The sequence below is a fragment of the Periplaneta americana genome, chromosome 9, assembly GCF_040183065.1.
Source record: "Periplaneta americana isolate PAMFEO1 chromosome 9, P.americana_PAMFEO1_priV1, whole genome shotgun sequence".
Taxonomy (NCBI): Eukaryota; Metazoa; Arthropoda; class Insecta; order Blattodea; family Blattidae; genus Periplaneta; species Periplaneta americana.
In genome coordinates, this window is record NC_091125.1 from 130,239,330 (window position 1) to 130,257,374 (window position 18,045).

Genomic DNA, 18,045 nt, shown 5'->3' on the forward strand with positions numbered 1-18,045 from the left:
TCGAATGCTGGCTTCCTTGCTCGCTCGCTGCTGATTCACAAAACTGACTGACTCGCGGCTCTCTCGCCCCTTTTTATTTATTAAATCACACTTTCTCTAATGTACTGCGTCCCGAAGTTTCTACAACAATCGTTCTCCGGACGTTTCTTTACTTCCGCCGCAGTCGGTTTCCTTCCCTCTCTCTGCCGCGGCCCAGCGCCCGCCGATGCTTGCGTCTCCTCTCCCGCCGCCTTCCTTTCTCCCCAGACGCACGCGAACTCTCCGACGCGGCCAGAATGTCCCGGCCTGCTGCCACAGTGTGTATGTATGTATGTATGTATGTATGTATGTATGTATGTATGTATGTATGTATGTATGTATGTATGTATGTATGTATGTATGTATGTATGCATATTTTATAAATAATGAAAAACTGTAAATTTTAAATTTATATATTCTTATTGTGCAGTAGACATAAAACAAATTCTTTATATAGTTTACTTCTTAATTTAAATTCAGGAATCCGCCCCTCAACACGAGTTTTACTCTTTCAGGAGTCAGCTAAAATTTTATCTGTTTATATTATTTTATGTTATTAGCAAAATAAATACAAAAAATTGTCATTAGTTTTTCTTTATTTGTAAAAATCGTTACGTCGTACTGTGAACCAGTCTTGAAATTTCTTTGCGTCTTATACAAACAGTGGGCTCTGCGCTAAAGGAAGCGGGGTTCCTCTGTAACGTGAAGTACGGAGAGTGGGATAGGATAGTCAGGTCTGGTGACTCAGCTGTCGATGAGTAGCCTAACTTCCGCATTTCACAACATTGCAAGATGTCCCTTTAGAAACAGGGGACATGATGGTTTCCCCCTCACTTTTCTCGTGTAGTAGCAGCTCATCTTGATTACATAACTTTTAACACTATATCACTTCGGAATATGTTGTTTATTGCTTTTCTCGTCTTAAATACTGGGTACAGTACCTTGTTTAGTTTCAGCCTGTTGTAGGCTATGTTGACTATTGTGATGTTTTTATATAGCGACCTAAGTGCTGAACTTTCTCAAAAACTTCAACGTGTACATAATATCTGCGTCCGATTTATTTTCAATATCCGCCGACATGATCATATATCGGAATATTTTCTACGACTCTCCTGGCTCCGCTTGCAAGATCGACGTTTAGTGCATTCTCTTTGCCTGCTATATCGAATTATACATGATTCCACATCCAACTACCTTGCCTCTCGGTTTACTCTCCTAGCTTCACATCATAATCGAAATACACGTTCACAGCACAATCTGTTGCTATCAATACCACGTCATCAGACATCTCTGTACTCAAGTTCTTTCTCAATAGCCATGGCTCGCTCATGGAATTCTCTGCCGCTCGAAATCAGGGGTAGTCTTAGTCCTCAGTTGTTTAAAATTAGGTTGTTTAAGAATATTTTAAATGCAAAGAATTAGTTTTTAGGTATACTTTTTATTTATTATTATTATTATTATTATTATTATTATTATTATTATTATTATTATTATTATTATTATTATTATTTTACACAGTCGTTACTTTTCAATTAACACTAATATCTAGGTAATTGTCATTGTCTCAATGTAACACGTGCTGCCCTGATTCTACTATTCCTTTATTTGTGAGATTATATTTTTTTTAAGTTAATACTGTATACTAGAATGTATTTTCCTATTTGTGATTATGTATTCATTCTCTTTTTTATGATATATATTTTTTATTATTGTTATTTTAAAGTTAATACTGATTGTGTATATGTATCCAATCTCTCTTTTTTACTTAATTATGTTTATTATTATTTTTAAGTTAATATTTGTACACCGGTATGTATTTTTCTGTATGTGATTTGATCCTGGTTGAGTGGAAGAGAAGGCCTGATGGCCTTATATCTACCAGGGAAAATAAAACTATTATTATCTTTAGAACTAGGTGGTCCTGATTTTCGCGCCGTCTGTTTGCGTTTCTTGTGGGAGTGTGTTTGTATAGTGTAATCAAAAACATCATAGACGGGATAATAAGGAAGACAAAACAGAATTACAAAAACATAGGAATACAACACAAACACAAGAACACAAAATATACATCACACTAATATACGAAAACAAAAACACACACAGGATTGCAACCTCATTCAAGAAATTAAATTACAACATTGCAAACAGAACAAAAAACACTCTATCAAAGCATCTCAACACACACACACACACAAACAAACAAACAAACAAATACAACCACACAGGCGTACCTATACAAATTCAAATGGAACACCTGCAACAACTTCCAGGCTACACGGGCAGGCAGACAGATTATTTCAAACACGTTACAAAGATCACATCACAGCCATAAAAAAATTCCAAAACACTTCCACATACGCAGAACACATCAAAAATGCCAACCACACCTACAGCAACATAAACACAGACATGGAAATTCTACATATTCAACCGAAAAACCAGAAACTAAACACACTATAACAATAAGAAATATACAGGCACACAAAAACCCATATGAAATCTTCAACACACAACTTAATTTCAGAACACACACACTTTTTGACTTCACATTACATTATAAAAACACACTCCCGCTGGAAACGCAAACAGAAGACGCGAAAACCAGGACCACCCACTTCTGAAGATAGCCCACAACAGGCTGAAACTAGTCAACAAGGTACCGTACCTAGTATTTAACACGCGAAATCAATAAACTACTTCTTCCGAAACAAATAATTACTCAGTTTCGCTTAGTTCGATACGCCAATCATTGAGTACTGTAGCCAAAGGGTTGCGGGATTGATGCTTCATAAAAATAAGCCAACAGCTTTCGTCATTACATTTTTCTCTGAACACCACTTTATAAACTTATATTGTGGACCTAGAAAAAACATATGTCAGAGTGGACTGGAATAAACTGATGGGATCCTGAAGAAAATTGGTGTGGATTGGAAAGAGAGGAGGCTGTTTAGTAACCTTTATTTGAAACGAGTCAAAGTCAAGATAGGAGAAGAAATGTCTGAAGGAATTGAAATAGGGAGAGGAGTATGACAAGGATACCCTTTATCACGTACCCTGTTCAACATCTACTTAGAGGATTTAGTGAAGAACTATTTTCACAACGAAACGTAACATTCGTTCGGGTCAAAATTCTGCACATTTAAAAGATAAAATTAAAATTCTTTCAATCATTTATTATCATAATACACTGCTCTCTCAAATTGACTGAGCATATTGGGAATTAAATCTATGACTTTCCCAAAACACGGTATGGAATATTTAATATAAAACAATTTTATCTCGGAAAGGAAAAAAAAAACGAGCAAAATTGTATGGAAGTTTTTTGTTTAAAATATCTCAAAGAATAACTCCCTGAAATTGATGACGTTATTTACGGTTCATACCGTGTATAATTTTTTGTTCTGCTTTTTGAAGTAGGCTAATTCATTTGTTTTTAATTCATTATAAAGTCAAATTGCTGTCTCACGCTGGATTACAGTAATGAAGTCCATTAATTTGTATTAATTAGTATTAGGGTATAGGCTTAATATCTTTACGCGAGATTTGAAATAAAGAAACAGCATGACTACTGGGATGCACAGCTTATGAGCCACACGATCACGTACTACCAGGTGTTTTGAGTGAATCTGTGGCAGAGGACCATCGTGACGTCGTCATTTCAAGATACTGTAGCTTACATTACACTTTACACACACTTGTCTCTTTTTTCTCTGTAACTTGTTTTAGATCGGTTCTTTGACAATGTCCTAATAAACTTTACAATAATTCATGTTTTGATTTTCAGATAAATCGGTTATTAAATACAATAAATAATGTTAAATTGTTTAATCTCATGACTTATCAATTTAACATAAAAATTTGTTAATACATGTTAAATTTAAATAATGTATAAACGTTTTCGCCTTTTACTGCATCATCAGATATGATTTGCTTCTACAATATCTAAATTACATAATTACAAATTTGTTTTCTCTTAAAGTAAACCATCAAATTGGTGTTAGGCCTATAATAATAAGTATACTTCGTTGAATTGCCACACGCAGCATGTTATCAGGTTGCCGATATACGGTAGTATAGAGGAGGCGAGCTACCGCCCGGTCTCGTAGTATAAGCAGTTCATGTTAAGAGTTGTGACCGGTCCAAATAGATAGAGCAGCTACAGCTAATGTATACCTATGTAAGCACTTGTTTTTGCATTACTGTAGTTGGAATAGTCAAAGTTTAACATCTGTTCAGTGAAGACAAGAATTCAATCAAACATACTACAATGAGAGTGTTGCTGTTCCAAACAATTACTCCTGGAATGCCCCTACCCCCGCAGCCAGTCTTGACCCTTTAGGGAACGTGGTTGAATTCTGTTAATTATTATGCATAACATTACGGAAAAATAATGGAGATAATTCATGCATTGGATAGCACAGACAGTTCCGCTGTTGCAGCAGTAAAATCATTGCTTTATGAACAGCTATTGAAAGATATTCTGTCATTGATTCTAATTTTAAAATCGTGTCCAAAAGCATCATCCTGTTAGAATCGTCTAAACTACAACTCTCAGAAACCCTTAATATAGTGGCTAAAGTATCACAAACCGTTATCCAAAATAATTCATTAATTTCAGAAAAAGTGAAATGTAAGTTGAGAAACATTATTACTAAAAATTCTGCCTATTCACAACTTCGTATTATAAATGATGTACTATCAGGTCACGACAAGACGTCTGAAGTTGGTGTACTAAAAAGTAGTGACTTCCCGTTCTTAAGAAATGCACCTATTACATCGTGTGATGTTGAACTACAAGTTCCCAATATACAAACTGTTTAAGTGACCATCGGAGGAGGTTACATTGCAGTCGCTCAAAATGTACGTAACTCTTCACTGCAATGCACATATTCAAGGATGATGTATCTTACATTAAATTTTAAGAGTTAATATATCTCACTATAAAATAATTGTGTATTTACATGTTTAGACATTTCCTACTTCAATGATCATTCATTATATTTCTTGAATGCAGGATACAGGTTTTAATATAACCGCAGTATACTGCTCAGTGTTTACATCAGACATACGCCCCCTTCTCATACAGTCTATACCGCGTGCGTAGTAAACCTTGCGAATCTCGTGGCAATTCCACGAAGTCTAATAATAAGTAATAATATGTAATAATGACTCACGAGTCTTATGTACTTTACTAGTTGGAAAAAATTTTCAGGTTATAAATAAATCTACATACCGGTACTTACTTACTTACTGGCTTTTAAGGAACGCGGAGGTTCATTGCCGCCCTCACATAAGCCCGCCATTGGTCCCTATTCTGTGCAAGATTAATCCAGTCTCTATCAACATATCCCACCTCCCTCAAATCCATTTTAATATTATATTCCCATCTACGTCTCGGCCTCCCTAAAGGTCTTTTTCCCTCCGGCCTCCTAACTAACACTCTATATGCATTTCTGGATTCGCTCATACGTGCTACATGCCCTGCCCATCTCAAACGTCGGGATTTAATGTTCCTAGAGGGGAAGAATACAATGCATGCAGTTCTGTATTGTGTAACTTTCTCCATTCTCCGGTAACTTCATCCCTCTTAGACCCCAATATTTTCCTAAGCATCTTATTCTCAAACACCCTTAACCTATGTTTCTCTCTCAAAGTGAGAGTCCAAGTTTCACAACTATATATAACAACCGGTAATATAACTGTTTTATAAATTTTAACTTTCAGATTTTTTGACAACAGACTGGATAATAAAAGCTTCTCAACCGAATAATAACAGGCATTTCCCATATTTATTTTGTGTTTAATTTCCTCCCGAGTATCATTTATATTTTTGTTACTGTTGCTCCCAGGTATTTGAATTTTTCCACCTCTTCAAAGGATAAATTTCCAATTTTTATATTTCCATTTCGTACAATATTCTCGTCACGAGACATAATCATATACTTTGTAAATAAATCTACATTGTATAACTAATTCTATTTAGTATTGAAATACATAAAAGTCAGATTACAATGGTTTTCAGTTACATGTGTATTTTAAATTGTCACAATTTTAAATTTAAATACGTTTTCAAACTTTGTGTTTAAATATATGATATTGTGTTTGTTTATTAATATTTATATTAACATTTGAATTTCAATCCAAATAACCAAAATATCATTAAATTAATCTATTTCAACCTAAAAAATAAACATATATATTTTGCAGATAAGTTCGTATCGGTAAGTCCTTTTTTGACTTATTATCGATAAACGTCTTGTTCTCTCATAGTATGAAATTCAATGTATTTAATAATGAAGTATATTTTAACGTTCAATAACATAAATTTATTTTTTAATAAAGAAAATGGGTAGATTATTTACATTGTTTGAAAATATTGAAAAATAACTATGTAGCCTCTTGAGTGTCTCATAACTGACGGAAAAAAAAATGGTCACGTGATTGTGTACAAGCATTCATTTTCGAAATCCACAGCCAGCATAATGTAGTTTTGGAATAAAAACAACTTCTAACGTGTCTTATTTACATTTTAACAACATAATGGTAATAATATTGTCTGACAAACATTTAACCGTGCAATGTCAATCAATCTTTTTGTGTTTCTTGGTAATTTGAGTAAATCTATATAATGCACTGAATGTGTAATACATAATCATAACCGAAAGAATTACAAGCACTAAAAGGAACAGTATCACGTCCAGCAGTAGGTACTGGTACCAGTATAGTTCTGTAGATGTAGGACGCAGATGTGGCGCTCCCTTGTGTCTGATGACGTATTCTGTCCAGAACACTGCGCGGTCTAATGCGGACTCTGCTTGCTCCCTGAACACTGCCGATAGTTTTTCCATATTTTCCTTGTAACTGCACAAGAAAGAAAGAGAGATTAGTGTAAATCACTAACTCTTAATTAGCTGGCGAAAAATGCCTAACAGTCTTACTAATAAACCGTGTATGGTTTTTATACTAGACTTATGCAGAGTTGAGACAGAAAACTTTACTAATAAATCATGCAGAAGCGATGGATGTATAAACAGCCTGTAACTATACAATGGGAATTGCTTTGCAGTAGTGATATACACGAAACCCCTTGTTTAAGCGTTGTATATAGAGAAAAAATGGCCGCCCCTCTAACAGCTGTTCGTATCGACTGTCATTTTATGATGATGGTTGCCTAGTAACCAAAGAAGAACAAACCAAAGAGCACAGAATAATTAGAATAATATTACTGTAGCTTGTACTCTTTGACCAAAATATAGTATGGTAATCGATTAGAGCCAATTGTATTATCGGTACTTAACACGCCACACTAGAGCGCTCTACCGGATGCAATAGAGAACCTCAGATATTCTATTATATTTCGTAACGAAGTAATGACGAAACTATGACGTAGCTGTGTAAAAGTTGTACTGTTATACGCGACGTATGTAGTGATTATTAGTAAGGAATTTACACACGACGTATAAATGAGCTACTCACTGTATAAGACATTTAAACGTCTGTATATAGAGTTTTTATTAGTAAGACCATAAAACTATAGTCACTATAAACTATTTCGATTCTTAAATTACATAAGTTAGGTCAGATGCAACAGTGTTCATGAGTAAGATAGTTATATATAATAAAAGTGGTATAATACAGTTATATGAACACTTTTTTCATGTAACTGTATTATATTACTTTTATTATATATGACTATTTCGATTCTTCTTGATTTAGGCCAACCAAAATTGATTTGTTCTGCTTTCTGAGCACTTGGTTGTAAAACTTAATGAAAGTCTGCAAACATCTTAACCCCTTCAGACCTGAATTTATATTAAACAAATTGAAAAAAAAAGAAACTGGTCACAATCATTCTGGGGATCCAAAATTCCCAAATCAAGTCTTCACAGAAAATCAAAATTTGGGGACAATTTTGACCCCTGGGCCCCAAAATTTAAAATTTTATTTTTAATTCAGGTATACAAATGTTTAAAAAATATTATTCTCCATATATATCACACTGAAGTTTTCAAAATATTTAAAAGTATCGAAGACATTTCAAAAAAGAAAAAAAGAAACAATGTACAATATAATGTATACACCAGGCCTGAAGGGATTAATGCGATTTTCTATTTCATATACGCAGTATGGCCTTATTTCTCGAGAAGGTTCTATCGCACGAGCTTCTTTTCTTTAAACCTCATGCATAATATGATATGCGTAAATAATGAATCACTTAATGATTTAAGACGGGGCTCATTCCGTCGTATCCCGGCCACTTAGTCACTCGTAATGAGTGCACCTCTGCACATAGTGTGTTGGACATTCTGCCACTGTCACACATCTGTGACACAGTGCATGAGGGTTGGCCACTAAAGGGAAACTGAGAGGTGGAACTTAAACTGAGAGAATTCAGTCCGTCATCGGAACTGGAATCCGGTGTGGCTTAGCGGATAAAGCGTCAGCACATAGAGCTGAAAATCCGGGTTCGAGTCCCGGTGCCGGAGAGAATATTTTTTCAGCTCCACCCATCCATCATATGGTAACGCAGAATTCCTACACGGAAATATCATATATACTTCGGTACATCACACTAATTTCATGGTAAGTGCTTTTTACTAGTATTCGGTGCTTTTAATTCACCAATGCAGAATATTACATTGTACTGTATGTTCACAACAATAAAACATTATAAAAACCTAACGGCGGCGTAGCTCAGGCGGTAGCGCGTTTGCCTGCTGATCCGGAGTTTCTCTCGGGTGTGGGTTCGTTTCTCGCTTTGGCTAATTACCTGATTAGGGTTTTTTCGAGGTTTTCCCCAACTATAAGGCGAATGTCGGGTAATCTATGGCGAATCCTCGACATCATCTAGCCAAATACCACATCTCTATTACCCATTTTAATGACGCTAAATAACCCAGTAGTTGAAACAGCATCATTAAATAACCGAATGAAAGAAACAAACACTGTGAAAGAGATTAGCAAAGACAGAGGCCAGTGAACTCACTAATAACTTACATTTTTAGTACTGGCTCAATACTGATTAATTCGAAACTGATTGACTGGAAACGAGTTAGAGTTTATATAACTTACCGGACATGTAGGCTACATTAATTTTCCAGGATAGATACTTTTCTGCTAACCGATAGATAACGATATTGCGTGTTCGGTCTGTGGAAAGTTCGAGAAGTGCAGATATCCCCCTGAATGTTTGTACATGTACGACTGACATACTGTCAGGTTTTCCCAAGTAATAATTACTTTCGAACAGTGGTAGAGCTGCGGGTCTTAATTGTTTGTGAGTTTAGTCAACTGTCTATATCTCACGAGTGATACCAACAAGGCACCACTATAATGCGTCAATTGACATACAGCAAATGGCATAGGCCTATTGAACATTTGACGCACTACATTTAGAAACATTTTCACTTTCACTGGTGAACTGATATATGATTTATTTGGTGTAAGAGAAATTTGGCATACGACTATAGTAGGCCTATATACTTTATAAAATTTATATAATTTAAGTTGTTACATTTTATATAACAAAATTCATTCTCAATTAAGTACAGTAAGTAACAAAGTCACTGTCAATATTACTTCACCCATTTGTAGGGTTACCATGAGAAGAAATTCTATAGGAGGATATGGAATCTAAAATAAGAGGACATTGCTGAAAAAGAAGAACTTTTTAAAAATTGGTATGAACAAAATTAAAGATAAAAACAGTAGCTCACCTTAGTCAGTTTTCTCACTAGTTGCTGAATCAGTTTTTGTATCCTACTTATCGGTGGACCCACTTTGTGCACAAGAGCCTGAAGAGACAAACTTCTATCTTGTACCAAATAACTATGGAACTGTTCACAGGAAATGTTCTAGAAATTATATTTCACTATGATGATACCGCTGACTGTCTCCGTTAGCATGCGATTTCGTTCTTTTGTCCATCGAGCAGATATTAGGGAAAATAATCTCTCAGCACTTCCATTGTGACTTGGGATAAATAAATAGAATTTACATATTTTTTAAGGGTTCTGAGAAAGTTTCAGTGCTCGCAGAACTATTGGAATTGAAGACTTTGCACCATTGTTTATCTAAACTTAAATCTTTGTCAAAATTAACTTGATTGGCATATATTTGTACACTGCAGAATAAAATTGATAAAATAGCTTAACATCATGAATAATGATATTTTTAAAGCATAATAATTCAATGCATGTCAATAGATAATCATATTTTATGTTTTATATGTGCTCCAGCTTCAACTATTGAAAGCAGTTAAATTCTTTCATAGGTTTTCACCATTTGTTTAGATAATATCGCACATTATTCAATATTCATATTAATTCTAGTTGAAATGTGAAATGCCGGACATTTCAATTTTTTTAAAAAAAGAGGACATGTCCTTCTTTTGCCGGACGGATTGTAACTCTACCCATTTGGGTGGTGAGACCTTGAACATGCCATCAATCAGTCACACCGTGAATTGACTCAAGTGGTACAGATCATTATTAGTTGCAAAGATAATAATTTTAGAATTTCTACGTAGTCCAGATTATCAAATACATGAAACCTACCACCCCTCACACTAATCTTGAAACTATCGTGGATTTCAGTCAACTCTTCCAATGTTCTTGGATTAGGAGGAAAAAGTGCTTGGCGTCGTCGTTCGAAGCGCGAAGAATTGCAATTGCATATAGGGTAGTATATCATCATCTACATCCTCATTATGTTGCCTTATCATTCATCTGGATGAGCAGATGCGTCTCTTTTCAAGGCCACTATTTTCTTTTTTACTGTTACCACTTCCTGTGTTCTGTGTGTTTAACAACTGTAGGATTGTCATCATCCTCAGTGATCGATTTTCCTCGGCATCCTTCTTTCTTCACACACAACCAATAAGTTCTAGCATTATTTTCATTTTTTCTCTGTTTATGAAATAAAAATCCTTCATAAGAAAGATGCGAACCATTTCTATTTGTGGGGTTCAATTCTCCTGCCATCATAAATACTCTTACACTGAAATTCGAAAACGAGAATATACAAAACGAAACTGTGGCTACAGATTTCCTGGAAACAATAACAATTAATAGTTTTGTATTATATAATGGAACGTTCAAAATATGCTAAGGGGACAATATGTCAAATTATATAGGCAAAGTAGGTGTAAGCAAGATGTACAGTAGCGGCGAAAAAAACCGGACCGACCTTTGTAGCGATTTCAGAGCCTTGTTCACTCCAGAACACGATAGTCTGGTAACTAAGACTTTCGTTGTTCGAATCCTGCCTGGGAAGGAAACTTTTTTTTGTTCATTATTCAAATTTATTCCCAATATTTTTCGATTGCAGCGATATTTTACTACTTAATTAACTTATTAGTCCCAGAACATGAATTTTACCAGCAATCGAAAAGTATTGGGAATAAATTTGAATAAGGAACAAAAAAAAGTTTCCTTCCCAGGCAGGATTCGAACCACGAAAGTCTTAGTTACCAGTCTATCGTGCTCTGGAGTGAACAAGGCTCTGAAATCAGCTACAAGGGTCGGTCCAGTTTTTTTTTTTGCCACTACTGTACAGCATGTCAGTTCGAAATTATACTCTAAGACAGTAAGTAAATTTGTTAATATGTAAAACAGTTGTTATACCATATTGTAGTATTATGCGAAACGGAGTATGTCAAACGACACACATGAGGCAACAAAGCCAGGAGATACTGGGATAGGCTGGCCAGTTCCTTTCCTCTTCCTTTGCATGCATCGCTTACTAGCTACATATTACAACAGACTTCAGATATACAAACAATAATTTAGCCTTCCTCCTCTAACACATATCGTCAAGTGAGATGTACTGCCGGATAGTGGATGTACGTATCAGCCAGAACCTCAATTGATTCATAAAAAATGAGTAACATTCGTCACAGAACATAATTGGAATCGAACTCCGTTCCAATTTGCGTAGATGACTGCATTGAGACTCTGTCTCACTTCTTTCGTAGTGTGAAATATACTGCTCTGTCGATATAGGAGAAAGTAAATGTTTGTCTGCTTAGATATAACATGCAGAGCAAGTCTCCTGCAATCGGCAAGCGGTAGAGCACGAAAGTCGAGGAATGTTATGGACAGGAAAACATCGATTATACGGGAATGGGTATTTGAGAGTTGTTAATTCAATATAAATAGTAAATCTGATACAACGTTAATACAAACTAATTAAATTTTATGTCCTAGAATGTACATATGTGTAACATACAATAATAAATAAATAAATAAATAAATAAATAAATAAATAAATAAATAAATAAATAAATAAATAAATAAATAAATAAATAAATGTGCAAATAAATAAATGTGCAAATAAATAGACAAATATATAAATGAATATATGAATTAATGAATGAATAAATAAATAAATAAATATATAAATAATAAATAAATAAATACGTAAATGTGTGAGTAAATAATAAATGAGCAAGTAAATATACAAATGAATAAATAAATAAATAAATAAATAATTAAATAAATAATAAATAAATATTTAAATAAATAAATAATAAATAAATATTTAAATAAATAAATAAATAATAAATAAATATTTAAATAAATAAATAGCCTAAGTAAATAAATAAATAAATAAGTAAATGTATGAGTGAGTAAATAATAAATGAGTAAACTAATAAATAAATAAATGATTGAATGAATAAATGGATGAATGAATGAATAAATAAAAAATACATAAATAAATAAATACTTCTATAAGTGAGTAAATAATAAATGAGCAAATAAATGGACAAATAAATAAATAAATAAATAAATAAATAAATAAATAAATAAATAAATAAATAAATAAATAAATAAATAAATAAATAAATAAATAAATAAATAAATAAATAAATAAATAAATAAATAAATAAATTAATGAGTAATAAATAAATAAATAAATAAATAAATAAATAAATAAATAAATAAATAAATAAATAAGTAAATGTATGAGTAAATAATAAATGAATGAATGAATGCATGAATGAATGAATAAATAAATTAATCAATGAATAAATAAATAAGTAAATAAATAAATAAATCAATAAATGAATTTTTCCTTCAAGCCTATAGCAATATACTCAACATTTGCGCCGTTTTCTATGCGTTGAATAAAGTTCATGTTGTCCAAAATACGAGTAATTTGAACGTTTTGTGACACAATGCCTTACCGGTATGCCTTGGGTTCCCGTTACATCAGACCACGTTGTGCTGTTTTCTGATTTCTTTAGACTCAGACGCATTCTACTAAACTGGCGGAGCATTGTATGTAAGTCAATCGATGTTAATATTAATAGAAAATAACTTACCTGTGGTTGGTAAGAACTTCCCTAATCGCTGACAGGACAGCCTCCTTCGTGAGTGAGTTGTAATCGAGTTGCACTGCGACGCCCCTTTCTAGCAGTAACCTCATATTTGCATACTGATCCAGGATCATAGGCATCCCTATAATTGGCACCTTCCGGTATATCCCTTCCATCACGCTCAGTCTTCCACAGTGAGTTACGAATATCCTGATGTTTGGGTGGGCTGTAACAGAGCAAGAAACTTTGTGTTGATCTGAGTAGTTTAAAAATGTAGGCCTAAAGTCACACTAAATAGCAAGATTTTTAAGTAGGTTATTTTACGACGCTTTATCAACATCTCAGTTTATTTAACGTCTGAATGAGATGAAGGTGATAATGCAGCTGAACTGACTCCGGGGTCCACCGAAAGTTACCCTGCATTTGCTCATATTGGGTTGGGGGAAAACCTCTGAAGAAACCTCAACCAGATAACTTCTCCGACCGGGAATCGAACCCGGGCCACCTGGTTTCACGGCCAGACTCGCTAACTTTACTCCACAGGTGTGGACTAAATAGCGAGATAAGTATATATTTTATTACATTAAGAAATACAATCTAATGTGTTAACAAATTAAATATTAGTGTTGTATTAGAATATATGAATATTAGAATAATAATAATTTAATAATTTATTTCATCTAGCAGAGCTAAGGCCAGCAGGCCTTCTTTTTCGCCCAGCCAGACTCTAATTCTAATTGAATACAATTGGTTACATTAGTTATTACATTAATATCTAGACCATACAACAACATGAAAGTCAGTGGCTGTTCGTCGGGGGAGGGAAGGGAGGAACGTCCACCTCACATTTTTCTTCTTTTGAAAGTAATACGAAAAAAATATGTGCCTTGAAATTCGAGGAAAATTCGATAATTTTTAAGTTCACAGCTATAAGAAAACCTCGGTTGATCGAGTTTTAAACAATGCGCGCTCATGTGCTGCGCGAAAACTGTGAGAAAGATGCGAGATTGTTTGTGTGGAGGAAAGTCAATCTATTCCTCCTTTACTGCAGTTATCATACATAGACCACAGCGCACTAGCGGCCAGACAAATAAGCAGAGTTTTAAAGCGAGTAAATGAACGGAGAGGTAGGAGATCCTCCTCTGAATCAGCGCATGGGCGGGAAATAGAAACCGATTGCTCGTGCAGCAAGCTCGCTACCGCTGCCATCTAACGATCTTGCATTCAACCAGACTATAACACATCCAGGAGGAGGCACAATAAAACAGTTTTAACGTAACGCTGTGAAAGACACCATATAAACATTTTTTTAAAATTATAAATCAAAAATATTATTCATTGCACTTTATATAAGCTACTATTCATGGTTTGAAACTTTAAAGGATATTTGAAAGTTAAAGTCGGGTTTATATAAAACAAAGAGGAAGTAGTTCTACGTTAATATCGCAGATCTTTTTGGCCCCTGAAATTCACTTCCGTTCATTGTGTACTAGACAGGGCAACAGCCAAGTTGTCAGTTTTGTACAAATATTTGAAACTGAAAGTAGTACTCCAAACTACATTATTTTTAACATAAAAAATTAATTGGCCACCGGCAACTTTGAACAATAATGGTAATATGACTTTACAAGAACTAATATTCTTCAAAAGCATTTGATACTGAACTTGTAAGATGTACACATGGCAACACAGACCACGTGGGTGAGTTCAGTTTTCTCGCTTTCCTCAGACTATTTCCCATTCCCATTTCCGCGGTTCCGATTACGTGTTAGTTGCTATAGTCTCTTCCAACACGTGTGATGCTGTAATGTGCTCGAAAAATGCTGCGAGGTGAATTTCCTTGTAATTCTTAATTTGTGCAATTATTCAACAATGAATGGAAGTGAAAACATATATTTTGGAAAATTTAGGAAACTCAGTTTACAAGAACAGATTATTGCTATACAGAAGGAAAGACCAACTCCAACACTACCTGGTCTTATAAGTATGCATGTTGGCTAATTTATAGCATATTTCATTCAAGAAGGTGTCATTTCGTCCTGTTACCTTCTTTCCTCCCCTTAGGAAATACGCAGGAGCTGCCACTGATTAAAAGTGAATAATGAAAGTAAAAGTAAATAATGAAAGTTAGATAAGTTATGTTAGTGAAACAATAATAAACATTGGTAAGAATGAGAAACATACAATATATTGTGACAGCGACGTGAGAATCGAACTCACGACCAGCGTCCCGCAAGAAAGCAGATCGCGCGGAGCACGGAGGGTCGGCGCGCGGCGGAGTAGTGGGGAAAGGTGCCTACACTCGAGGGGAGGCTGCACGCGCAGCTGCTACTTAACGCAGTGAATGGGAAACGGACCTTCCCGACTCTTCGAGAAGTCCGTCGAAGTGGAGATATTCAGATAATTCTCTACACACCTGTAGAAATTTCTCGCAACTATGATTTTGCTATAAAAGAAGAAGCGCCAGCGAACTCGAGAGAGTTTTTCAGTTATTCAGTCAGTGAGTAAGCCAGAGCAAGCAAGCCAGTCAAGCCAACCGGAGTTCGACTCGAGTGTGCGTCCGCATCTGCGTCAGCATCCGAAGGCCTGAGTTCGAGTGCAGTGGATCGCAGTTGGAGGGACCTGAGTTCGAGTGCAGTGGACCGCAGTTGGAGGGACCCGAGTTCGAGTACAGTGAACTGTCTCTGAAGGTCTGTGGTTCGAGATACTGTGAACTCGAGTGACTGAGATAGAAGAACTGTGAACTGAGAACTGATAGTTCTGATTTGTAAATAGTGCTTTGTAAATATTAGTTAAGATTAACAGTTCATTGTTGTTCGTACTAGTCCAAGTAAATTGCCATTGTCGTCGGTGGAGTTTTATAACGAATATTGTGTTGAGTGAAAATCCAATTGTTGACGAGAGAATTGTAGAAAGGAATTATTGTTGTGACGAATAAATTACATTGTTGTTGCTAATAAAATTCACAATATATATATATATATATATATATATATATATAAAACACAGTTGCATGAACACTTTTAAAAGTGTTCATACAACTGTGTTATGTTAATGTATTATATGTTTCTCATCTAACCCATGAACACTGTTTAATTGACCTTATATGTGAGATTTGAATTGGTAAGAATATTCATTCTGTGATATATAACCACTAAATATTGAGAAACTTGTAACAACTAGATTTGTTAACAAGAATTGTATGAAAAATATTTCCTTAGTCTATTCTTAAATTGGTTTGATGTCTGACAGTCCCTGACATTACTCGGTAGGGAATTGCGAAGTCGAGGAACAGCCACAGTGAAAGAAGATGGATATGAGCATGTTCGGTGGGAGGGAATGGATAATATTGAGGAGTGTTGTGATCGTGTGTCTAGATGGAAGACTGGCACGCTATCACTTGAGCCATAGGCTACTGTTCTCCAACCAGGAGATTAAACGTGAAAGGAATGTGCTTACTATTGCGTCATCTATTGGAGCGAAGTAGATAGATAATATTACCGTTATAACGTCAGTTTAAAAAACATGCGCTCTCCTGCGTATGTTATTTCCTGTATGGAGGGATTAAAAGACCAGGAGATTAACCGTGATCTAATTTTGTATGTATGTATGTAAGTATTTATTCACACTGCAATGGGTATATACCCGGTGGCAGTGGTAACTAATTGCACTCAATAATGACAATAATAAACTTAAAATTAAAAATACAATTAATAATAATACTAATAATTAATACTAACAATAATTAATACTAATAATAACAGGAAGTATCCTAAATTAAATGAAACGATCACTTAAAATAACATTTGAAATAAATCTAATTTGTATCTTAAACCTAAGTTCGAACTAAAACCCACGAGTATGATATGTTCATATCTGCACAAGTACCTTTCAACATTACACTCATTTCGCTGTCAATTCACTCACTGCACTGGAACTACGACACATTTCACTGATTCTATCCTGATTTCACTAACACTTCAAAAACATTTCACTGTTCAAATACTTTGCACTGCCACTATAAACTATAAAGCTTCACTGACAGGAACACGTTTCACTTACACAACACACTTCACTGATACAACACTTCAATAACAACATATCATTTACACCCTTTAAATACTGTGTATAATTACCGTCTATTAGTAAAGTCCTTAAGCCTATTTTTAAATACATTTTTGGTTGTTGGTAAAGCCTTTAGTAAGTCTGCAGGTAAAGCATTCCAGTCCCTGATAATAACTAGGGTAGTATAAATATGTATCAGTGTTATCGTTTGTGGTTTGAGATTTAGTCAATGGAGATGCATGTACCCACGTGTGTGACCTTATGACATCTTATGACATCAACATTCATTCTCAGCATTGCCCCGCTGCGTCTCATTCCCCTGAGACTTTCTCCTGGTTGGAGTACAGTAGACACGGCGTCGTATTGGATAGGTATCACTGTTGATCTCGAACTAGTGGCCTCACAGCCGATTCTTAATGATTTAAGACGAGAACAGTCCAATGATTCCATATCAAAACTACATGATCGATGTTGAGGAAGATTCCATCCATTCTTCTCTATATTCTGCATAATGTAAGTATCTTGCTTTTTAAGTCTTTACTTAAAAATAATCATCGTGCTACATTCTAAACGCCCAACGAAGGAAATAAATTCGTTCTCCATACAAAAAGACGTGGTTTCACACTGTAAATTTCTGCGCTAGA

At 34.7% G+C, this 18,045-nt stretch overlaps 1 protein-coding gene across 3 annotated transcripts in view; it reads right to left on the reverse strand.

The window, feature by feature from the left end:
* LOC138706514 (UDP-glucosyltransferase 2-like) overlaps window positions 1–18,045 on the reverse strand; it is a 72,579-nt gene that overhangs the window by 16,075 nt on the left and 38,459 nt on the right. For 2 of the 3 annotated variants that reach the window (XM_069835881.1, XM_069835882.1), the window contains exons 5-6: window positions 13,343–13,562; window positions 5,976–6,879 (exon numbers count right to left, since the gene is read on the reverse strand). In XM_069835881.1, coding sequence (XP_069691982.1) covers window positions 6,600–6,879; window positions 13,343–13,562 — 500 coding nt within the window. In that variant the 3' untranslated portion in view covers window positions 5,976–6,599. Of the gene's footprint in view, window positions 1–5,975; window positions 6,880–13,342; window positions 13,563–18,045 lie in introns of those variants that run through there. The other variant, XM_069835883.1, reaches the window with a different exon arrangement.